The sequence below is a fragment of the Dermacentor andersoni genome, chromosome 10 (genome assembly GCF_023375885.2).
Source record: "Dermacentor andersoni chromosome 10, qqDerAnde1_hic_scaffold, whole genome shotgun sequence".
Classification (NCBI taxonomy): Eukaryota; Metazoa; Arthropoda; class Arachnida; order Ixodida; family Ixodidae; genus Dermacentor; species Dermacentor andersoni.
Genome location: NC_092823.1, coordinates 22,431,824 through 22,457,207, shown reverse-complemented (window position 1 = coordinate 22,457,207; position 25,384 = coordinate 22,431,824). Strand labels below are relative to the sequence as shown.

Sequence of the window (25,384 nt, the reverse complement as noted above, 5' to 3'; positions counted from 1 at the left end):
GGATAAATAAGTCCGTAAGTTCACAGTTCATACTCATCGGAAAGTAAAACGTGAGAAAGAAAGTATAATGTCTTTGCCGTTATGCTAGGGCAATAAACTTCATTAAGGTATTTCCAGGCCGTCATGCATTCCTATGTCTGTTTTTCTAGATCAAGATTTACCAAATGTTAGCTTGTACGTAGCAGTAGCTGACGCACTGTATATATTATAATTTTAAACAATGTCATGCGTGGCTAAACTTTATATATATATGACGGATGTACAAGTTCTGAAGGACAGACTAGAGCGAAAAATCTGTCAAGCCTTTAGATTGCTTTGACATGGCGAATTTCGCCGCTGCTGCCAAATTACATTGCAGCTCCTTAACAGCCTTATTCATCGTGCTGTTCAGCTGTTCTGTCGAATCTGTGAGCAGAGTTCCCAATGGAACACTCGCGAGGGGTCGTGCAGAGCGTAACCTCGTAATGGTAAGCTTTGTTTTTGATAATTTTATTTTCCCGCATGTGTCAGCCTCTATTGCTTGCAAAAAGCATAGTTCTCTTTGATATTTCTAAATTAGGTTCACGTTGGCGCTACAAGTTTGCCGTTCGAAAGCACGAAGATATCGTATTTCGTGCTCAATGCAAGGATGTAGTACATTCCAGATTTTTAGGCTGCCGCGCTTGATAAAACTATGTAAAGGCACACACCAGTTTATTAGTGACTTACAATTTTCGCACTTGCCTGAAGACAAGTGCTTGTCTTCGTCTTCGGTTCTTCTCGTATCTTTTCTTCATTGCGCTATACAGATACCTTTTTATGACGACCGACCAACAAGCCCATATCGCCACCCTCGTTAATCTCCACGGTTCATGAAACGATGCCTTGGTAGGCTGCCTGATCCTCGGAACGCAGTCGCTTCTTGAGCTCGGCAGCACGAGCCTGTTTTTGTACCCGGGCTGCAGCATCGGCACGACGTAAGCAATCTCGTTGCCGGTTCTGTTTGACGCGTTGCTGATCAAAAGCTGTATTCCTCAAGAATACGTATGACGCGCGGCCCAGCCATTTGAGAGCCGGAGAGACACTGCGGCGCGCGCACTCGGCTGCGACGGAGAGCAACCACGTCAGTACCGGCGCAGCCAATTGCGCCGGAGGAGTTTTGGGCGTACAGGCGATGGACGGACGAATCGGCTAGCCATATACAGCCTCGTTGTAAAAAAAAAATACGCATGCAGAAAGAGTTGTGTACCTTTACAGGTGTCATTGCGGTGGAAAGACAGCATTGTATGATTTCATCTTTTTACGAAAGAAGCAGATAACAGGCGTTGGAGAGCGACTTGGATAAGAAACGTCGCATTTGCGAAAGGTGACTGATACTACATCGGTTTGTTCGAAACGCTTAACTCGGGACTTACTTCCAGGGCAAGCAGAACGTTGCTTTCAATATCCTGCCGGCGTTTCAATTAGCGGTGCGTGTTTTGTTTAGGCAGGCGCTTCAACAAATTATAAGGATGTTCGTGTACGTTTACTAGTCATTTGGTTTTGTTCGTTGGAGCTTTCTGCCCCAGCATAGTGTTACTATTGTTTAAAGAAGCAGGAAAATTTTTGCGAATGTAATTTTGTCGTCAGGCACAGTATGTATAGACGGATTATGGAGTTTAACGTGCCAAAACCACGATTTGATTATGAGGAGCGCCGTGGTGGGGGACTCAGGTTTAATTTTTGTCACGAGGGGATCATTACCGTGGTTCAAATGCACGGGAAACGGTGTTTTTGCATTTAATCCTCGACAAAATGCGGCCGCGTTTGTGGGGATTTGATCCCGCCATCTCGTGCTTGGAGGCGCAACACCATAGCCACTAATCCACCGCGACGGTTTAGCAGGCACGGTAGCAGGAACGATAACTATCTTGGAAGGTCTGAAGTCGATCATAACACATGTTATGCCGCATGCATGACGCACCGCTTTCATAGTATGGTTTAGTTTAGCGATGCAAGCACAGCATATTTTCTCACTCAACGCGTTGACAGCTCATTTTCTCGCAAGAAATTTAGAAGCTACAGCAAACAGCGCTCGTCCGAGCTTTGGAGCGTCTGTCCTGCGGACAGCGCCTCCAGTTTGCTTTCCAATACTGTGCACACACCCAAACTCTATTGCAACTGGTTCAGTTCGTTTCGAAGTCACGCATTAGTACAAGAGACTGCTCAAAAGAAAACCTTCGCTAAATTTTGGACACCTGTTTCAAGAAAGTCAACTTAGGCCGATTGGTCATTATTCAGTGCTCGCGTTTCACTGTGGTTTGAGAATATCTGCGGGCAGCGGGTCTCACTTGTGTCCGCAAGCCCAAGGCCTACCTCGAACACTGCGTACTGCAAGCATGTGTGGCAAATTTTTCTTCCCCTTGCCCGTCGACGGTTAAAGACAGGAGCAAGGAGTGGGGTACGGCTTAATAGATGAGAAAGAAGATTTAGAAGCGATGGAGGAGGTTAAGTGAAGGGACGTACAAATCAAAACCCTGTGCTCGTAAGTGTGCTTGGCGGTTGCATAGTTACTTGTGACCCGGTCTACGAGCGCGACTTTTGATGGATCAAATCCAGACTATAGACGACCTCAACTCCACTCCTACGACATCCGCGACCGGTCAGGCACCTTGTACGGCTGTTTAAGAGCTGCAGCTACCATTATGCTACCACAACTATGGCTTGCAGATCCACGCTATGGTTCATACAAGCTGAAAACAACATCCGCACTCTTCGCGTCGCGTCGGAGTTTAGCAAATATGAACTCGTGCTTGAAGCTTTGCTGCTACAGGTCATGGCCGAGATACGCGAGATCCTCATGCAGCCCCATCAGGAAACGCCATGTACGACAATCAAACAGCCTCTGCTTCGCCGTCCCGTCCCACCTGCGCATCGGCGTATTCAGCAGCACTTGAACAACGAAGCGCTCGGTGACCAACGTCCAACTCAGTTTCTACGTAAGCTGCAAGACCACATTGGTGACCAAATAGACTCATTTGACACGGCCGCATTACGTGAGTTGTTCCTACGTCTTCAAGCCAACGCAAGCATGGCTTTTGCCACCGCTAAACATAAGCCCTTGTGGGAACTGGCTCAACTGGCCGACAATACGATGGACGTCGCTCCAGCAGTCATAAATGCTCTTCGTAGCTCTCCACTTTCTGAAGTAGATCCTCTCGGGGAAACAGTAAAAGACCTCGCATCTCAAGTCTCTGACTTTCTTCAGGCTTTGCGCAATGCTCACAAGATAAACTACCGATCCTATTCAACTCATCAGCCCCTCACGCCGCCTTCTATGCAACGGCCGGTTCAACATCCTGAGCGCTAATTTTCATCACAGGGCCTGTGCTACTACCACCGATGTTCTCGCGTCGCAGTTCGTCGGTGTGTGTCACGCTCTTGTGGCACGCGGGAAACACTCAGGCCGGCCGTAAGTAACAGCGTCGGGCAATACGTCGGGCCTCGGACAATCATGGCCATATGTCAAGTCGCCTTTTCCACACAACCGACCGAGCCAGATGACTGCGTTTGTTGGGAGACACTGATGCGGAGGTCAGCATAATTCCTGCGTCCAGAGGTTACCGGAGTGTTCGAGCAAAGTCAACCCCCCTAAAAGCTATCAACTCTTCCGTCATCGCAACTGACCGACAGAAGTCTCTTGCCCTCGATATGGGTCTTAAGAGACGGTTGCCATAGCCATTTTGAATAGCAGACGTCCGCTATGCCACCTTAGTGACTGAATGCTTGAGTCATTTTCATCTGCTTCTGGATAATGTGGTGGTGTCGCCTGGTAGATAACATCACTGGTCTGCATCAGTGAATGGTTTTCTGTCGCATGCTACTGCTCTCAACCCTACTTTCGCCGTACTGACTACCTCAGCGTATGCAACTCTACTTAACGAGTTTCCAGAGGTTACTACACATCTCCGATGGATAGAACCCCTAAACACATTGTAACTCATTGTATTATTAGCAAAGGCACGCCCGTTAACTGCCACCCCCACCGACTAGGTGCTGATAAACTTCGAATTGCTCGCAGTGAGATCGAGTGCATGTTGCAACTAGAAATCATTCGTTCGTCTTAAAGCTCATGGTCGTCAGCACAACATTGGTGCATAAGTTGAACAATTATTGGTGGTACTGCGGTGATTATCACGCACTGATTGCGGTTATTGTTTCCGTCCGGTACCCTCTACCAAATATTCAGGAAGGCACTGCGTTTTTAACCCCCCGGCACAACTATACATTCTAAAATCAATCTTGTGAAAGCTTATCACCAGATCCCCTTTGAGCGAGCCGAGATTTCAGAATCTGCTATCACTATCCCATTTGGCCCTTTTCAGTATTTATGCATGTCTTTCGGATAGCGCAACGCAGCTCAAACCTTTCAGCGTTCTGTAGATGAACTCACGAGACGCTTACCGTTTTTTTTTCTATGTAGATGACCTTCTCGTCGCTAGCAGCGATGGTGAAATCCACAAAGCACATCTACATCAACTTTTCATTCGACTTCGTGATTACGATCTTGCCATCAATGTTTACAAATTCAGATAGGGGTTCCGGAGATCAATGTAATCGGACCTCACATCTAAATCATGGCAACACTCGGTTGCCCGATTATCGCCGTTTAATGCGTGCGTTCTGTTAGTTGGTTCAGCCCCTTGAAGCAGACTTTGTGTTTGGAAAGCTGAGTCTACCGTACTTGCTTGGGACACGGTCGTTGATCAAGCTTCGTCGACCGTTAAAACTGAACTTGCAAAATTCGCCATCCTGCATCACCCTTCACAGACCGCTTCCACGAGCCTTATAGTGAATTCTTCTTTGAAAGCCGTGGAAGCTACTCTTAATCAGTGGTTTAATGCTGCGTGGACCCCCATTTCTTTCTATTACCGAAAGTTACGCGACACTGAACATCGATGCAGTACTTTTGTACGGGAGCTCCTCGTGGCTTACCTCACAGTGAAGTATTTCAGGTACTTCCTTGAAGGGCGACAATTTATAATTCTTACCCACCACAAACCACTTGTTTCGAATTTACGTTCCTACAGTGCCACCCTTACTCCTAGAGACCTCCGGAATCTTGTTTCTGTTGGCGAATTCACGGAAAGCATATGTTACGTCAAAAGCAGCCTTTACAGGGCAGTGGACGCTCTCAGTCGTATTACCATCAGCTCAACTGCAAGTTCTGTCCATCTTTCCTTGTTTTCACTCGCGGTGGCTGAAGCATCCGACACTGAACTTCCGCCACTCTGATCTTCCACATTTCTCCGTTTGGAGCAAGTCAACTTTCCCGACCACGACGTCACCCTCTGGTGCGACGTTTCACCTAACAGTATCCGCATTTATTTACCTACTGTTCGTCGTCGTATTGGTTTTGGTACACTGCACTCAATGTGCCATCCAGGCATACTTACTTCGCCACACCTTTCACTGAACGTTATGTTTGGACGCACATGCACGCTGATATACGACACTGGGTCCACACTTGTAAACCGTGTCATTGTACAACGACACACCAAGCCTTCATCGGGCAAATTCCCTCTTCCTAATGCACATTTCGACATCATTCATTTGGACATCGTCGTACCTATCGCACCATGCCGTGGTTATACGCATTTGCTTACGTGTATTGATAGGTAGGCATGGTGCCCTGAAGGAACTCCAATGCCTGATACAACGGCAGAGACAGTCGCGTGTACTTTCCTGCCTACCTGGATTAGCCGTTTTGGTGTGCCATCAACTTTGACCACTGATCGAGACAGACAGTTTGAGTCGGCACTTTTCATGTTTGTAACATCGCTTCTGGGTTATGCGCGCATTCGCACAACTTCTTACTATCCTGCATCGAACGACATCATTGAGAGGCTACATCGACACTTGAAAGCTGCACTCGCCGCTCAACCTCAGGCGGAAGATTGGGTATCGCGCCTTCCTTCGGTTAACACACCGACCAGAACTCGCCTGCTCTGTACCTGAGAATGTTTACGGCTGCACCCTCCCTTTGCCCAGTGACCTCGTCAACTCCACATCACCGCCGAATGTTTCTAATCCATCTTCTTTCATCCACCGTTTACGCATTTTCATGCACAACTTGCGTCCTTAGCCAACCTCTGTGCACACGAATAAGCACGGCATTTTTCTACCCTCAAAGCTGCAAACATCGTCACACGTTTTTTTCCGTGTTGACACACCTCGTCATTCAGTTAAACCCCACTACGACAGTCTTTTTCTCGTCATCTGACGTTCTGAACATCATTTCACCGTCCTGCGCAGTGGGTCTGAAGACACAGTTGCTATCGCAAGGATCAAACCGGCTCCCATTATCTACACCTCCGTCTGAGTATCTCTTCAAGTGACCCCGGCCACCTGCGAGCAGGGGGGAGGGAGGGGGGGGGGGGCAACTGTGGCACACTTCTTATTCTGGCGCGTCGCTTGTTTCAGACATCAGTGATTTGGGAGGTACTGCTTAAAAGATCATGAAGAGGAGTTAGAAATGGTAGGGTAGATCAAGTGAAGGGACGTAAAAATAGAACACCTGTGCACTTAACTGGCTTTGGTGGTTTCACACATGAATAAGCATAAGTCATCGGACGCAGACGAGCTGATCGCACATATCAGCTAGTTATAAAAAAAGGTGCGGCCTTGTCTCAGAAACCGAATATTCATTTGTCTTTATCACAATACACACTGACCATGTAACGATACAGTTTTTAGCCTCAGTGCAGAATATCCGTATTTAGCTTCTGAAAGCAAGTGAAACGTCACTGCCTATATATTGTGTGAGGCTATATGTGGTACACTACAGTACGAATCTCAGAGCGGAGTTGCCCATGAAGATCGAAAACAGTCGACTATGCTACGTGTACCAGTGGATCAACGCCGTGAACCGCATTATTTGGATCATTTGGAGGCCCACTACGCACCCGCAACTCTCTTTTCCAAACCTCCGGATCGCTTGAAAGGCTCTTGGTCTTTAAAAAAGTACTCTGATGCGACTTGCTGGGTTCGCCCGACGTTGGGACGCTCAGAGCAATGATTTCCGTGATTTGGTCGCTGAAATCCTTGAGACTTATCAAAATAAGGTGATCGGCGGCAAGGACCCTTTCGACTTCGACGAAACACCTCAATTCGGCGCCACGAAAGAGAAACGCACAAGCGCAGTACCAAACAAAAGAGCCGCCGGGAACCTGGATGTCGTAGCCATTTTCGTTTAATTGGACAGTGTCGGAAGCACATGTGACGAATTGTAAAGTTGCCGATAGCTTGGTTGCGCGCGGGCTTATTTGCAGAAGCACTAACGGATACCGGTATTGTGGCAAAACGGTGCCCCTCACAACCCTCATCAGCGAAAGTGCACCAGCCGCACAAGCCGCATGCAGAGGACAACCGACAGAAAGCAGCTATCAAAGTGTTTTTTTTTATGCCCGAAACCAATCTATGTGGCTTTCCTCGTGCGCGTACGCAAGTCATATATTCGCCTTGTGAAACCTGCCAAGTTAGATTATGGGGTTTTACGTTCAAAAGCCACTTTCTGATTATGGGGCACGCCGTAGTGGAGGACTCCGGAAATTCAGACCGCCTGGGGTTCTTTAACGTGCACCTAAATCTAAGTACACGGGTGTTGAAACCTGCCAAGTTATTGTTCATCGGCTGAGGCATGGCAAACACCCTGTATTGACTCTGCGTGCCCAATGAAATGATCTCTTCGGCCAGGAAAATTTGGTAGTTACGAGATAGCTGGTGATGGTGTATGAGCAAGTCAACGACATCTTCAAGGCACAGCGGCAACAGTGAAATCACTTGAGTGATTCAGGTTAGGCCGCCGGAAGAGCAGCGTTGCCATTTTAGGATTTTGTCACCAGATTAAGCCATTTTTGGGCTGTTCATAAAGAAATTCTTCTATTTAACCACCAGCAAATTTTGTGCGGCAAAACAAACAAGTTGGCGACATCTTAGAGACCTGATGCTTAAGAAGGTTGCTTCTAAAACTCCCTTGTATATATAATTTCATTATTCAATAGCTGTCTTGGCTCTACACTACACTACGCATCGTACATCCATGGCTGTACGGTGCCAGCATGGATGAACCATGGATGCCGTGGTTGTGGTCAACAGTAAGACAAGAAACAGGCTTCACATCTTGTTTGCAAATTGCTAATGTTTTTTTTTTATTCTTTACGAAACCCACCGTAACTAGTCCTAATGCTGCAATTGTTGCCGTTTCACTAAGTGCCTTGAAATGAATAATATGAACAGGATAACAGTAAATCTATTTCCATTTGTAATAAATTTTGTGGCGACATACCGTTTTGGACGAATGTATATGCGAGTTTCTATCCCGAATATAAGGGTTTTTCCTTTTTAAAATTTTCTGGTATTTCAAACTGCAGTGCGCTCATCGACTAGGCGCCACCGCGATCGCTACCGTGAACGAGGCAATGTTCAAACAGACACAGTCGAACATGGCTTTGCCATGTTTGATTGCTCCATGGACACCTCTGAAATTCTGCCTGTCGAATCACCTTTGTGAAATGGAGGATGACCCCATTCCTTCCGACTCTCCCAACGAGATCAGCAATGACAACGAGCAAAATGTGCATGCACTCCTTTCACTGTATTTCGCAGACGGCAATTGGCAGCGACGATGAATAAAGCGCATTGCGTGTATTTCTTTTTATGCGCCGTTTCCTGCTTTTTTGCGGCCTTAATTGCGCTATAATAGGGTTATGTATGCGTAACACACACAATACATGTACAGTACGTATGGCACCCGCCGTGGTGGCTTTGCGGCTGTGGTGTCACGCTGATCGAATCGCCGCCGCGACAGCCGCATTTCGATGCGTGAGCAATGCAGAAACACCCGCGACTCGTGCATTGCAGGTACATGAAAGAACCCCAGGTGGTCGAAATTATACTGGAGTCTTCCACTACGGCGAGCCTCATAATCAGATCGTGGTTCCGGCACTTAAAACTCCAGAATTTAAGTCTTTAGTACGTATGGTGCGACGTGAGCATGCGGTAAAAATGTAGCAATTCAATAGTGCGACATATGACCTGTACATGACAATACATGTCGTAGAGGCTGGGTTATTCACGCGGTGCGCCGACAAATAATCGCACACCACTTCAGTTTATTACGTCTGTCGGAGAAATAAGTTCTGCACAATGCTTTGCCGTGGCCCAATAGGCGGCAACGAAATATTTGATCTCCACAAAGGCCACGAAAGTCTCATTCACAGCGATATTAGCATAGGCAACTGCGTGACCAAAAACATAGTCCCCCTCGTACGGAAGCAAATGAAATTTGCAGGCATCGCCCAAGTCCGTTTGTGTCCGTTTAAGAGCGCAGCTCTCAGCCGCCCGTTCCTGCTGCTAGCATCGCCATTCCTGGCATAAGCGAGCGAACGAGCACAGCGAAGGATGAGAGCGAAGCGGCGGGTAACCGGGGATAAAGAAATATGCGAGGAAGAAAGCGGAGAGGAGGGTGTAGCGTAACTACCAGGCTGAAAGGGAAAAAGGGTACAGCGAAAGCGGAGGAAGGGAAGCGTGGTGCATAGACGGTTTCCACGAAATGGAACCAGAGTAGCGCGCGTCGTCTGGGAGGTTTACTGGCGGCGCCTTCCGTGAATCGCGTCCACGCGTAAACCACGCGCTGGCCCCTCGTACTAGCTTTTGCGATCTCCAGATTAGCGAGATAGTGGCACCACACTGCGGTCCTTTTGCAATGTGCCACACGAGACCGATTTTCCACGCCAGCTAATATATCGCGACATGAAGAAAGCTTTAAAGCTGCGCACAAATTTCACATTAGGGATAGCGCATTCTTCGGGGACCTTTCAAAAGCGGAGCTGTTTAAGTTTTCAGTTCCGCCGTTGAGCGTTACCAGAAAACAGCCCAGCTGTGCGCCGCCTCGCGTTGCCTAGCAAGCAGCTGCGAGAGCACCGAGCCACGTCACCTCCTCGCACCCCAAGCGCGTAGGGCGGAGTCGTATCGTCGCAGGCGGGTAACAGCATGGAACAGCCGGCGTGCGACGCGCGTCTCGCCTCCTCTACTCCTTGTTTACGTGCAGCTGCCTTGGGAAGACGAAGAATGTCCGGATGCCCGAAGAAGAAGTGGCTTACCAGGAAGAGCTCCGTGCTGCCAAGCGAGAAGGGATACGTCACCGCCGAGCTAATTGGCACTCCACGCATAAACTTCGGCTGAGAAGAGGCGACGCCGAGTCGAGGATCCAGAGTTTCAGTCCAGGGAAGGCGAGAATAGGCGCCGAACGCTTGACGTCGCCGACAAAGCGATGCCGGCCTGCGCCTGCTCGAAAACTTCAAGCGCCAAGCCCGGCGAGACATGGGGGTGCGAACGGCTGATTCCGGCGCGAATTTCTGGGCATACAGTTTGGGCACAGCTGTCGCGTCTGTGACCGACTTTGGTATGATGAACTTGTCTACTATGAATTTAGCCAAGCCTACCATAGCCTCGCAAAATCTAGAAACGAATTAGGCAGGCCTGCCAACAACTAAGCAAAATCTAGCATAACCTCGCAAAACCTACAAACTTAGGCCAGCCACGTAAAAGCTTGGTGATCACAAGCTCTCTTGTTGACTTCAGCCTTGCACCACTATTGGAAGCTGCGCACGTTTTTATTGCTCAGAAAATCAGGTTACGAATGGTCTTTTGAACGGCGCTATATTTGTAACTGGGCTGTCTGAAGGACACGGCGGAGTTTCAGCTGCCGCCATGTGCTGTTTTGTAGTCATGTTCATTAGGTTAAAGGCCTGTGCAGCCCGCTGGTAAAGTTACTGTTTATTCGTCATGCGTGGACAATGCACGTAGGTTAATTTTTCTGGTAGATTTGTTACTTCATGTTAACCTACTTTATTATGTTCCATACTTGCTCGATTATTTAAACGTGAATGGATGGTGCTAGCGAAAATTGAAGTGACATTCAAGCAGTATTTAGAGAAAGTTAGGTGCACACACACATGTGCATGTTCATCCTGACGCGGAGAAAAAAAATTAAACAGGTGAACGTGTGGATAACTCCTAAAATGCTTTGTCGTAAGTGGAATGTTAATAGGGTCAGAAGAAGCATCGGTACCGCCTACAGTGGTCCTTGACGCCATGCGTAGTGAACTCAGTAACATGAAACAGCAACGTAAAATAAGCTCGGTCCAACTTCTTCAACACGACACTACGGACTTCCTACGATGAGCTAGGAATATTGTGAGGGGTTAGTAATTTATTTTTACGCATCTGCAAGTTATTACGAGGAGCTTCCTATTTTTGACGCACTACATGTTCAGCTGCCTGATTGGCACAAGTGTGCCCCCACCTGGCGTTCGGCTTCCGTCAGGGGTGAAACGTTTGTCAGAGAAGCGTTCGCTCCAAATTATAATCGAAACGCTCACCTGTGTAGGTGGGGACGCCTTCGGATCGCGAACAGATGCCTCCTTATAATCGCTGATGTCCCACAATGACCGACCGGGACCGCGCTTGTGCCTATTTTACCGGTAGGTACCCAGCGGTACCACTTGCCTACCACGGCCGCAGCGGATGCTCTTCAAGAAGGCGAGGTGATATCCGGGCCATTGAGTAGAACCTTCGAATTAGGGCGTTCAGTGCGCCGACCCTCTAGCACTTGACAAAGTGAAAGCAATGTTGTAGGAGCTTGTTGATGCATTAATGTTTCCATGGAGTATGAAAAACATTTGATTTTGTAGTGTTTATGGTCTTGTATATTTATCGTGTTGTGTGAATTACATACTTTCTCGTTATTCACTTAGGTACTCAACACAACGGAACCGCTTTTCTTGTACTATTTCTGTACAACGCTACACCGTTCAGATACATGCTATGGTTTCGAGTGCATTAATGAAACTAATACCTGCGAACATATCCGTAAAACCTCACTGACCAACACGACATACAATTTCACTCGGTCAATGCTGGATGAATCTGAACAATGGTAAGGCCTTTCCTCCCTATATAGGATACATTTGACCACGCGTTAGACAGTAATAGAGCCACTAGCTATTAATGTATTTAGACAATAAAATGTTAACCGGGCATGTCATGGCTTTCACTTTATCAATAATGTCACTAAAGAACAATCACTCGCGTGAATCGAAATATTTGTGTGCATCGTAATCACTTGTTGCAGTCGCTGCCGTTGCTTCGCCAGTGTCAACGAGCTGTAACAATGCTGCTCTCGCTGAAGAAGCTCTTAAGCGAGAAATCATTTGGACAGACGCAGGGTAAGCGGCTTAAGGTGGGCAATATAGCTGGTCTCAGTCGTCATTGAGGCATGTTTTTCTGTTATTAATCTAGTTATGACGATCGAGTGAGCGAGGAGGTTTCGACACAATCTGCGTTTTGCATAGACGTCCACAACACCATGCGATCGTCAAGAACGTGATTGACGTGCCGGTGTCCGGTATCGTATCGGGATTCATGCTGGAAACGAGATGAGCGTGGAAACGGTCATACGGAGTGGATGCCAACTTATTCGAAAGGGAATCTGGGGGGGGGGGCACAACCCGTTTTCGCACCCCGATGAAGCTGGGGTAGGTCTCTTGTAGTGTTGATGAATGGACGCCCCTATTCCACTCGAATTCCATTCTTGAGAATAGAACGTATCGCAATTCTATTCTTTTCAATTCCTCGAAATGAATAAAACTTAGCCCATTCCCACTCCAGGAACGGCCGGGCCGTTCAATTCCATTCCTGCGATTCCTCAACGTAGGAAAGGCATCTTTGCAGTTTTATCGAGTGACCGATGAAAGCATCATAAAACTGATGTCATATGACGTATTAGAAACTTCAAAAATACGCAAAACACGCTACCAAGATCGAGGGATAGTACCTTGGTGACATATCTTGTGCAGTACAACCACCCTACTAATTCCCATAGGGACAGCTCTCCCGCTACCTGAGTATTTGCACGGTGAGCAAGTTTTAGCGGCTTGTCATGTTTTAATATTGCTTTAGCTGAAAGATGTTAATCCTAAACTGACAACAAAGCGTATTCTTGCTTAGGTGCCCTCGTGATTTTTAAATGCTGCAATAAATGTCTTAAGGAGAGCAACGTCACAAAAGAAGCTTTATTCGATTTTATTCATCGAAATTTCTCATGAAAATGTCGTGAGCAATATGGACATTTCACTGTTTGGTTTTGAAAACCCGAAGTGTAAATGAAGGCTGCTTCAACGGTTAGTCCTAAAAACAAAAAAAAGTGAGTTAAACAATTGCCTTCTACTTATGTGTTGCGCCCCACAAACAAGAGCTGTTCGAAAGAGGCGCTCGGCAGCCGATTTTGCTTCGCTGTCATTATAAGGGATGCCGTAGAAAACACACCGTCCATGTCAGCTGAGGTTGCATTCACAGTGAAAACCGCCCTTGCGAGGCAGGAAAGTAAGGGTGAGCGGCTAGCGTTCGCTTTCCAATAAGTGAGGGCTTAGCCGTGTCTGCGTTCCCTCTGTAAGGTAAAGAGAAATTTCCCCTGCAATCAATCTATTCAGAACATATTGTCTTGGGAAGCATTTTCATTTTGCCTGATGTTTTTAAACATGAGTCAGCTTGGCCCTGCTTCAGAGTCTGCATTCGCTACGGTGCTGGCGCTGTCCTGCCCTAATAAAAGAGGCCCCCTCCCCAGCACAGTAGAACGCATCCTCTCGGCTGGTGCAGGTGAACAGTAAAAAGACTTAAACCGTGGGTCTAGAAGGGCACCCATAAAAAAAAACAGAATTAGTACACATGCCAGTGAACCGCTTCTTCAGGCTATGCTGTAGGCCTTTAGTCGCCTCTTTGCAAAGTGTGCCTTTGCTTAACATTTCTACAAGGGAAACTTTGGTATCTCGCTGAGTGGTACGCAAAAGCCCCGCAATCTTCTGCATCTTCTGGAGCCACTCCTTGGCTTCCTCTACAGGGGAGAGAAGCTCAATAAACTCTGCCTAAGTTCAGATTTATACAGTCTAGCTTTCTTGCATGCATTGTGAGTTTCTGTCAGGCAAGGATGACTATAGAAAAAGCAGTAACGAGCTTTTTGATCATTCGTAGCTGCGAGTTCCACCTTGTCACGTTTTGTCATTCCAAATGCAGACCGGCCACATTCAACACTTCTTCCGTGTCGGCGGTGCTCTTGCGTATAGATGCAGCAATGGCGCCGCATTTTTGTACAACTTCCTCGGCATTTGAGTCCTAAGATAAAGCGAGGGCGACAATTAGTGAATTGCAAGTAAAGCTAGCGCAAACGGCAAACATGCAATGCAATAGGTTTTCAGAAAGAAAATGATTAGATATGTAATCGTACGGCATTGCACTCGACGACACACTGACACTCTTCAAGAGTGCATTAGTCAAAATAAAATGGGAACAGACACAGCTGTTTTCTACAGCCCTACGATAAATTGAGTGCACATTAATGCATATGCTGCATTTTTCCTTTCTTGAGGAATAAATCTCGTGCAGGTAGTGTCATGGCTACGGCAATACGGCTGGCATTAGCTTAATGAAATGGGCTTCGTAATTCAAATAAACGTACTAGCAGTAGACTGCCACCTCGCTGACTGGTCTTACATGGCAGGCAACTTTGTTTACGGGCTGAGCGATTTGTACTAGGAGCGACGTACGCATGATTTTATTTTTCCGGGCCGAGCGAGGGGTGTAATAAAGAGATGAAGAGGGAGATCAGGAAAGGAGAAAAATAGCAAGGAGCACACAATACAATAAGACAAGAACAGCTTGAATAAGGAATCACCGAAATCCAAATATTTTAGAATGTACCTTCGGGACACTATGGGCGTTCTTTACATGATGTGCTAGTTTAGTTTTTTTTATGTCTTTAGAGGTATTGCAGAACCGTTGATTGATGTGGTGAGAGTAGTTCTCGAAGAGGCGTAAGCTTGGTGCCTGGCCTGCGGCAGAAGAATGAACCGGAGCCACTATTTGATGGGAAGCAGAGTTCATGACCTCGGCCACAGGGGCGTAGCCGGGGGGGGGGGGGGCCTATGGGGCTTCAGCCCTCCCCGAAATTTTTTCGTGCTGTCCCTGCGCCGCCGGCCCAAACAATCCCCGACGCCGGAAATCGTGCTCGATTTTGTCTAGAATGTCCTTTTCACGCTTTCAAACATTTTAGCGCAAACATTAAAAAATCGGGCTGGATTTCGCGGCAACGCCCGTGTACCGGGAGTCACATATCGTAACGCAAGGTGTTGCATCCGAGCACAAAGTTCCAAAGGCGTGGTGGGTGGGCACGTCGGGGCATCTCGCTGAGGCTGCGGAATCGGGAACGCTTGGATTTCAATTCTGACACTTTATGGGTATAAAGTTCTAATGAACTTTTGATGCGAAAGGTGCATTGATATTTCCAAAGTCGTGCTTTAGATTTTCAATTCTGGAACTTTGTGGGCTCAATGTTGTTATAAACATTTGACGCCAAAGTGCATTGAGTTTTATAAAATCTTAGATCGGAACATACAACGACACAAGCCAAATCAACACACTATCAGACAAGTTGACAAAACACGCAGCGAGATACGATGAAGCGAAGCGTTGGGGTGGTTCATTTGTGCCGTCATGTCACATAAAAGAATATCAACATTTTCTTTCACCTACACCAAAGCATCCATGTCGAGACACTAATGCCAGCCAGGGTAACTACGTTGTTATAATTTTTCTTTGACTTTTATTCGTGAGGATACATTGAGCCTCTTAATTTTTTTATTCTCGTTACCCTACCCGCGGGCTGCCATAGCTAGCCAGAGCGCATGCCTTTTTCTTGTGTTGCCGCGAAACCACTGCGCGGCGTACTTCGGTGCCCGTGTGATTTTCTCTGGCCGAGTGAATTTTCGCCTGGCAGAGATTTAACGCGAAAGCGTTAAGGAGCTCGTGTCGCAGAAAAGCCGGTGTCGTCGGAGTGGGCGGCGTTGACAGTGAGTGATAAATCCCGGCAGGCACTTCATGAATAAAAAACAACTTGCAAGATGCGCTGGGTGGGAATCGAACCAGGGTCTCCGGAGTCTGAGACGGAGACGCTACCACTAAGCCGCGAGTTCGATGCTTCAACGCGGTACAAAAGCGCCTCTAGTGAATGCGGTGTTGCCTTACAAGCGAGCCGTAGAAAGTTATACTTCGGTGTATATCGGTAATTATGACCATGTAACTTACAGAAGTCGCAGTTACACGAGTAGCGAAGTGCGTTTCCGCTACATTTCTTCTGCGCTTTCCGCATACGCAGAGCCATCTTGCGGCAAACACAGAAGACCCCCTCCTCTCAATGTACGGCGCTGCCCCGAAAGGTGGCGCGCCACGCGCGCATTGGGGCTGTGCGGGGACCGGTGCAAGGCGCGTCGCCGCCCGGACTCCCTCTGCCCTGACGACGCTTCGCCTTGCTCCCTCACGGGTTGCAGAATCAAGCGTCCTTCCTTTCTTTAGATCACTATCTGTCTATCTCTCTGCCCGTGCCGATCAAGACAATTGGCTGGCGTGCATCGTTTCCCTCTCCGAGATACCGAGTTCTTTGGTTCGTTCCGCTTGCTCAGGCGCACGTTTCGTTGCCGCGCCGAACGCTGCGTTGCTCGACGCTCACCGCATCCGATGCGGGGCGCCTCGTAAGTGATCGCTGCGCCGTAGCCCATTGTCTTACACCCCTTGGCGGGTCGACGGGAACGCTGTCGCGTTCCACTCTTGAAGGCGAAGCTTAAGCGTCCTACAATTTTTTGGACGCCTTCTCGCTAGCAGGCGAGAAAAAGAAACTATGGTCACTCACCGCCATCACTGTGAAGACTTGACGGATTACACCGTGTTCGCTTGAGCACCACCTCTCTGGAAAGCCTTGTCTCGCCGGTGTGAAGTACCGAGCACTATGCGGATTGTTCTCGGTGGACCAAGCGTCTCACGTTTTCTTCGATATTCATTCGGTAGCCACATTAGGTGCCTGTTGCAAATGGGTCGCAAGCCCCAAAGGTAGCGTTGGCCTGGCGGCCTGGGGCACAGCTGGAAGCATCTGAAGGTCCTGGCAAAGGATGAGTCGACTGCCAACAGAACAACTTCTTTATTCTAGCATCGCAAAAGAGCGGCCGGTCAGGTCGACCGAAGTGGAGAGAGGGGAGACCACGTTACTCGACGGAAGAAATCGGAGCCTCCCTCGGCGTCCGTGGGCTGCTGCTTCTTCTTCTTCTTTTTCGTGATTTGGGAGAGGGAAAATACGCTCAGTTCTGCAGCCCATATGGGAGCACGGCCTAGCGTAATGGGGAATGGGGGTGGGGAAAGAAAGATGAGAGGATAGAGGGGGAAAGGGAGAGTAGGTTTCAGGCAGCAGACGTCAGCATCTTCCAGGGGCGATGGCCGGCGCTCGGGCAGAGGCCGTGCGAGGCCGAAGTCTATTGGCGATCTAGGAGTCCGTTTGTGTACACATATTCAAGCAGGCTTGCCAGTGCTGGGAGGTGGTAGCGGGCCGGGAAGAGCAGGTGTGTCTCTGAGGTAGCCGGGAGTCCAAACCGTCGGTAGGTGGCAGTGACTGGAGCGCGCTCCTGGGCTAATGCAGGACAGGTGCAGAGTAGGTGCTCGAGGGTCTCGGCGTCACCGCACCTTCTGCAGGCCGGCGAGGCGATGCGTCCCTTGGCATGGAGCCTAGCTGCCGTCCACACGGAGCCCGTGCGCAGACGAAGGAGTGTGGAACGGTCCCGTCGCGAGAGGCCGTTCTCAGGGAGGAGTTTTGGGGCGCGGTTGGTAGCTACCCTGCTGTCCGGATCGCTGGATGCGTGCCTGGAGAAGTCCGATGCTGCGACTGCTCTGGTGAGTGGAACGGTCGGGTGGTGGGCGGCCTTAGCAAGGACATCCGCCTCCTCGTTTCCAGCGATTCCTACGTGGGAAGGCAGCCAGTGGAAGGAGATGGCTACCCCCACTGCAGAGAGGGCCGAGATTTTTGCTCTCAGCAGGGTCTCAGTGACTCCGTGTCGATGGTGACCGGAGAGTGCCTGGAGAGCCGGTCGCGAGTCGCTTAGCAACGCCACTGGTTTTGTTGCTGCTTTTACACTCTCGGAGTCGAGGGCAAGAAGGAACGGCTCGGGATGAGGCGCTCGTGACGGTGGCGCACGGACACGTTGAGACTAGAAGCAAGCTAGAAGTGACGCATCCGCCGGGCCGGCGCCGGTCAGACCTCCTCGCTTCACCGTTGGGGAGCTCCTCTCCCCGGCTGCCGCGCTTTGACAAGCGTGGGCACCAACATGTACACACACACACACAAACACACACACACGAAGACGCGTGGCATTGAAACATGTCTGGACGTGCTTGGGAGGAAGCGTTGCGGCAGCGCTGAACGGGCCAAAATGTCCGCCGCTTTGAACGAAGCCCCGGAGTCCGTTACATCGGCGCCTGCTATACCGCGCGTCGGAGGCTAAACATAAGAGACCACCCCGCCGGGAGAAGGAGATCCCGATGGTCAGGGGACTGCATCCGCTGTCCGGAGGGATGTCGCTCTATGATGCTCATAACCGAAGTCGGTCGTCCCTCGGCGTTTCTTGAGCGCAGCGCATGGAGAAGGCCTCGTTCTCACGTTCAGTTTCACAAAGGACACTGCAAAGTGACTTCGGGAGAGTTGCCATTTTTGTTCTCGCTCCCAGCAAGCGTTATAACTACGCCGAAACTCAACCGCTCAGTCAGCAAGCACGACACAACCTTCACTAAGCCATGCCAGGCTCTTTCCCCTTTTATACTACTGCCTAGTTCCTTACAGTAGTCTAGCAGCACTCAGAACGCGTCCACAAATTGGAAAATTGCACTAGAAAGCACGTCATCACTTTGAAACACTAAATAAAAGCAATATGTTAAATATCCTGCCTCAGGAAGAAAAACATCAGTAACAAACAACTTTGAGGCTGATTCCTACGTTAGGGCCCTCGACTTAAGCCATCGGCGTTGCCGTTGAGACTCCCCTTTTTATAACGCACCTCAAAGGAATATTGTTGCAAAGCGATGCTCCAGCGCAGGAGGCGGCCATTTTTGGGAGATATGGTCTGCAGCCATTGGAGAGGGCAGTGATCCGTCTCAATGATAAACCTCGAGCCGGCTAGGTAGCATGACAATTTCTGAAAGGCCCATACGAGACACGCACAGTCTTTCTCGGTGGCGCTGTACGCCTGCTCACGACTGGTCAGCTTACGACTAGCATACAGGACGGGGTGTTCCACTTTTTCATTTTCCCGTTGGCACATTACAACGCCCATGCCTCGCTCACTAGCATCGCACTGAACAACGAACCCTTTTGTGTAGTATGGCGATCGTAGCACAGGCTGGCTTGTTAGGGCGCTCTTTAGGGCGCTGAAAGCTCTTTCCTTTGTCTCGTTCCAGACGACTGTTTGGGGCTCTATTTTTCTTAGAGCATCCGTCAGGGGAGCCGCGATATCAGAGTACCTGGGGATGTACCTCTGATAGTAGCCGGCGACACCTAAGAACGACCGAATATCGGTCTTCGTGCGCGCTTGCGGGAAGTCTCGCACAGCGGCCACCTTTATTTCAGAGGGGCGGCGACGACCCCGACCAATCACGTGACCGAGGTAGACAACCTCGGCCTGTGCTAACTGGCACTTGGGAGCCTTGACTGTCAAGCCCGCTTCGCGCAGGCGGGTTAGCACTGCCCGCAAGTGTGCCATGTGCTCAGACCAGGATGCGGAGAATATCGCTACGTCGTCTAAATACGGTAAAGCGAATTCTTGCTGTCCCCGCAACACTTTATCCATGAGGCTTGAAAAGCAGTATGGCGCGTTCTTCAAACCAAAACTCAACACTTTAGGACGGAATGTTCCCATTTGAGAAATGAACGCCGCATGCCTACTAGCCTCTTCTGTAAGTGGAACCTGCCAATAACCCCTGACAAGATCTAGGGTGGAAATAAACTGAGCGCTACTAACTTTCTCAAGGCGCTCCTCGATGTTAGGGATCGGATAAATTTGATCCTTAGTGATGGAATTAAGCCTGCGGTAGTGGACGCAAGGACGAGGTTCCTTGCCCGGTACCTCAACTAAAATCAAAGGGGAGGTATAATCACTCTCACCCGCCTCAATAACACCGAGCTGTAGCATTTTCTTTACCTCAGCCTCCATAATATCGCGCTGGCGGGGCGACACCCGGTACGCCTTGGATCGTACTGGCTCTGGGGAGGTAAGTTCTATTTCATGAGTCAGGACAGAAGTCCTACCAGGCCTCTCAGAGAACTGACCTTGAAACTCATGTAAGAGCTGGTGTAGTTCGGTTTTCTTCTCAGGCGACAGCGGTGCTTTACTGATTAAGTCACTAATGACTTGATCGGTGTCTTCCCTGTTCGTCACTGAGCCTAGTCCCGGAAGCTCGACCGGAAGCTCGACCGGAAGCTCGACCGGAAGCTCTTCGGGAACGTTTACCAGCATACACACCACTGCTTCCCGTTGTCTATAGGGTTTGAGCAGATTACAGTGGTAAACTTGCTGTGCTTTCCGTTTTCCTGGCAGACTCACCACGTAGTTAACGTCCGACAGGTTTTCAACAATCCGTGCTGGGCCCTCCCACTGCACGTCGAGTTTGTTTTTTTAGCGATGTGCGCAATATCATTACCTCATCGCCCACCTCAAAACGACGGGCCCTGGCTGTCCGATCATAATAAACCTTGGCCCTCTGCTGGGCCTTTGCCATTGCTTCACCTGACAACTCCTGTGCCCTTCTTAAGCGTTCGAGGAGCCTAAGCACGTACTCCACCACGACTGGGTCGTCGCCCCTGCCTTCCCACGATTCTCGAAGCATGCGAAGCGGAGACCGCAGCGAGCGACCGTACACCAGCTCAGCTGGCGAAAACCCCGTAGCCGCATGCGGCGCGGTCCTTAATGCAAACATCACCCCAGGCAGACACAGCTCCCAGTCAGTTTGTTATTCAAAACACAATGCTCTCAACACGCGCTTCATGACGGAGTTGAGCTTCTCAACGGAATTCGACTGTTGGTGGTACACTGAGCTGTGTAACAACTTTACCCCGCACCTTTCGAGAAAGGCTGTCGTCAAAGCGCTAGTAAACACTGTGCCCTGATCTGACTGGATTTCCGCAGGAAAACCAACTCGCACAAATATGGACCGTAGTGCATTGACTATCTCAACTGAGCTGAGTTCTTTAAGCGACACTGCTTCGGGGAACTTTGTCGCTGGGCAGATCACAGTCAAAATGTGTCTGTACCCCGTGGTTGTTACCGGCAGAGGTCCCACTGTATCAATAACGAGCCGTCTAAAGGGCTCCGTAATGATAGGTACCAACTTCAACAGCGCCCTCGATTTGTCCCCTGGTTTGCCCACCCGCTGACAGGTGTCACATGTCCTCACAAAGTGTTCTGCGTCACGAAAACACCCTGGCCAATAGTACTCTTGCAAGAGACGGTCCCTAGTCTTCTTAACTCGTAGGTGTCCGGACCACGAACCTCCATGCGACAAGCGCAACAGATCCTGACGGTAGCACTGAGGCACGATCAGCTGATCGGACTCCACTCCCCTGCGGTCTAGATACTTCCGGTACAGGACCCCACTTCTTTCCACAAAACGAGCATTTTTCTTGGCGATACCTTCCTTGACATTGCAGCGCATGTTTTCTAGGCTGGCATCCTTTTTTTGCTCGGCTATCAAAGCCGACCGGCTGACTTTTAGCAATCTATTGAGTCCATCTGACGTAGGCGCGATGAGCAAATCTCCAGATAGCTCTTCTAACTTTCCCGTGTCGGGCATTTCCTCTCCAGTATCTGGTGCCTTCAACGCTACAGGCTCAATTTTATTCAGTTCGGACGTGCTCTGAATATCAGCTTGCTGCGATTCCGACCCTTTCTCATTGTTCGACAACGTCGGCCCCGCAACTACCGCCTTTGCAGTGAGCTCCCGAACTCTCGATCTGGTTAAGGCCTGAACGCTAGCCTCACCAAACAAAAGCCCCTTCTCGCGCAGGAGGTGATCGGACCTGTTCGAAAATAGGTACGTGTACTGGAGAGGGCAGCATAGATGACACTGTGGCCTCCGTCTCAAGTGCTCCGAAAGGTCCTTCAATAAGCACTTTTGCTACGGGCAGACACACGCTATGAGCTTCCACGGCTTGCTTGATCTATGCGCACTCGCCCGTGAACATATCGGGTTCTACGTAAGAGGGATGAACTACATCCATTGTAGCTGCGGAATCACGAAGCACTCGGCACTCTTTCCCGTTCACGAGGAGGTCTGACAAGAACACAACAACAATGACAAGAACATGAGTTTTGTTTTTGTTTCTGGACACTGCGCCGAAAAGTGACCCGGCTTCTGGCACGTATAACACACGCGCGCTTGCCTCATCTCGAACCGCTTTCTGCGTTCGGCTTCGGCTGCCGCCGTCTCCTTACATTCAGTCGGACTGCTTTCACTCGCATCCGCACAACGTGGGTCCCCCCTTGCTCTCATGGGTGTGAACTTCGGCCTCTCAAACTTGGAGCCAAATTCACCCTTTTGACCGTCCTTAGCTCCGCGAGCCCGACGCGTCACAAACTCCTCGGCTAGCTCGGCGGCTTTAGCCACCGTACTAACGTCTGGCCTATCCAAGACCCAGTACCGCACGTTCTCAGGTAACCGACTATAAAACTGTTCCAGCCCGAAACACTGCAGAACTTTCTCGTGGTCACCAAACGCTTTCTCTTCTTTTAGCCACTCCTGCATGTTTGACATAAGCCTGTAGGCAAACTCTGTATATGACTCACTTCTGCCTTTCTCATTTTCCCGAAACTTCCGACGGAACGCCTCCGCTGACAGCCTGTACTTTTTTAGCAGACTCGATTTCACTTGGTCGAAATCCTGTGCCTTCTCTCTCTTCAAGCAAGCGACTACGTCGGCCGCCTCGCCGGGTAACAAAGTGAGCAAGCCCTGTGGCCACGTTTCCCGAGAGAACCCCTGCTTCTCGCACGTTCGCTCAAAGTTAACCAAGAACAAACCAATGTCCTCTCCAAGCTTAAACGGCCGCATCAGGTCAGTCATTTTGAACGATACTCGTTCTCCGGCACGGTGTGCCTCACTTCCATTACCAGCGTGTTCCATCTCTACCTAGAGACGCTTCATTTCCAAAGCGTGTTGACGGTCGCGCTCCTCTTTCTCTTGTTGCTCTCTCTCTTTCTCTTTCTCTTTTTGCTCTTTAAGTTCCTGTCTTTTTGCCGTCTCCCTCTCCTCAATGGTCTCAAGGCATTCCGACAGCTCGTCATCCTCAGCTTCTAACTCAAGAATAGCCTTTTGCAGTTCTGGTTTTCTGAGTTTGTCTGAGACATCCAGACCCAACTCTCTTGCAAGCTCCAGCAATTTCGGTTTGCGCAACGACTTCCAATCCATGGCTGCTCTGAATGCTGCTTTCTCTACTGCCTACTATTGTCTAGCCGCAAACTAACCCGGCAGCAACGACAACTACAATTACCAGCTCTGTTTCGAACACTAACAAAAGCTTGGCAAAACTCAGAAGAAAGTCCCGCACTCACCAAACCTCGCAGCCAAGAATTCAGCGCAGTCGTTCCGCTGCAGGCAACCAGTCGTCACACAGGGCTCGTTGCACTGCTCCCGGATGGTCGTTGTTCTGCTCAGCATACAGTCGACCGTATATCTTCACTGCTGGCCTCCGTTGTCGCGATCTCACCGCTGGCAGCCAGTTGTTGCATCTGGGTCGCAAGCCCCAAGGGGAGCGTTGGCCTGGCGGCCTGGGGCACAGCTGGAAGCATCCGAAGGTCCTGGCAAAGAATGAGTCGACTGCTAACAGAACAACTTGTTTATTCTAGCATCGCAAAAGAGCGGCCGGTCAGGTCGACCGAAGTGGAGAGACGGGAGACCACGTTACTCGACGGAAGAAATCGGAGCCTCCCTCGGCGTCCGTGGGTTGCTGCTTTTATACTCTCGGAGTTGAGGGCAAGAAGGAACGGCTCGGGATGAGGCGCACGTGACGGCGGCGCACGGACACGTTGAGACTAGAAGCAAGCTAGAAGTGACGCATCCGCCGGGCCGGCGCCGGTCAGACCTCCTCGCTTCACAGTTGGGGACCTCCTCTCCCCGGCTGCCGCGCTTTGACAAGCGTGGGCACCAACATGTACACACACACACACACACGCACACACGCACACACACACGAAGACACGTGGCATTGAAACATGCCTGGACGCGCTTGGGAGGAAGCGTTGCGGCAGCGCTGAACGGGCCAAAATGTCCGCCGCTTTGAACGAAGCCCCGGCGTCCGTTGCATCCGCGCCGGCTATACCGCGCGTCGGAGGCGAAACGTAACATGCCCAAAGTAGGCATTGGATTGTGGCCAACATACTCTCCTTTGCGTTTTTTTTTTCATTTCGGGGCCCCTGCCCCACAAAAGGAAATAAAAAAGATACATTGTTGCGGCGCAGCGAATTGTCGCATGGTGACAGTTTACTTCTTTTGCGGAAGGTAATCGGCCAGGGCACGCTTCGGTTGCCGGATACTATTATTATATTCTTGCGATAGCAATTATATGAAGAGTCCGGGCGCCGTCGCCCTCATGTTTCGTATGCCGTCTCAGGGCAATAACGTCGTGACCACGCGCCGCATGCTGTATGTGCGAGTGAAAGAGTAGGGGGGGGGGGTTGGAATGGGTGAGCCGACGATGGTGGCTCAGTCTTGCGTGCTCAAAGGAGAAAAGCGGGGAGCGAGCGCGCCGCCTTCCGTCGCACGCGATACATCGGATGGAGTGGATGGAATGGGGGAGAACCTAGGATTCTGTGAATCTGTGATTGAGCTACATGTTTGTTTGCCTTGTTTGACGCATTATATACAGTGACTTTTTCTTAGATACGTAGATTTATTGGAGACTTATACGTATATCTAAATATCTTGTTGCGAGGTTTTGTGTATACGTGCAGTGAACTTCCTTTCCAGTGACGCTTTTTTGCCCTTTATCAAGGATTTGTATATTCCATTGTATCTTCGCATTTCTAATGAACGAGGGCGAGTTAAACGAAAGTGAGCCTACCCCTCCCGCGCAATACTAGTTCGGTTCATTATTTGCGAGGCATGCGCGTAGCACACAGGCATCTTTCATTTACAAAAGTGACACGCAGATGGAGGGTAAATGTCCTTTAATGCTCTCATACACTGGATTGAACATGGTTGCGTGACGTAATGGAAACTTTAGAAGTTGAGCAGCAGGGTGCCGTGAATATTTTGACAGCAGAAGGTATTCCCCAAAAGGAAATAATTTGCCGTACGGCTGCCGTGTACGTTGAACATTGCATTTCATTGGCCACTGTGAAGCAGTGGAGCAAACGGTTGAAAAAGGACGTGAAAGTTGCAAAGACGATCCAAGATCGCGCCAAACCCATCGTACGATCACCTCCAACACAAGTGCAAAAGTTGATGAGCT

General features: G+C 49.6%; 1 protein-coding gene across 8 annotated transcripts in view; it reads left to right on the top strand.

Moving 5' to 3' along the window:
• The first annotated feature begins 376 nt into the window (after positions 1-376).
• The window catches only part of LOC129381997 (uncharacterized), a 51,402-nt gene continuing 26,394 nt past the window's right edge, over positions 377-25,384 (top strand). For 3 of the 8 annotated variants that reach the window (XR_008610081.2, XR_008610083.2, XR_008610082.2), the window contains exon 1: positions 9,987-10,423. Coding sequence is in view for 1 of the 8 variants with exons in the window: in XM_055065321.2 (XP_054921296.1) it covers positions 10,342-10,423; positions 12,155-12,248 (176 nt within the window). In the remaining 7 variants the exon portion in view is untranslated. Of the gene's footprint in view, positions 468-9,986; positions 10,424-11,777; positions 11,960-12,154; positions 12,249-25,384 lie in introns of those variants that run through there. The other 5 variants (XR_011890723.1, XR_011890724.1, XR_011890721.1 and 2 more) reach the window with 5 other exon arrangements.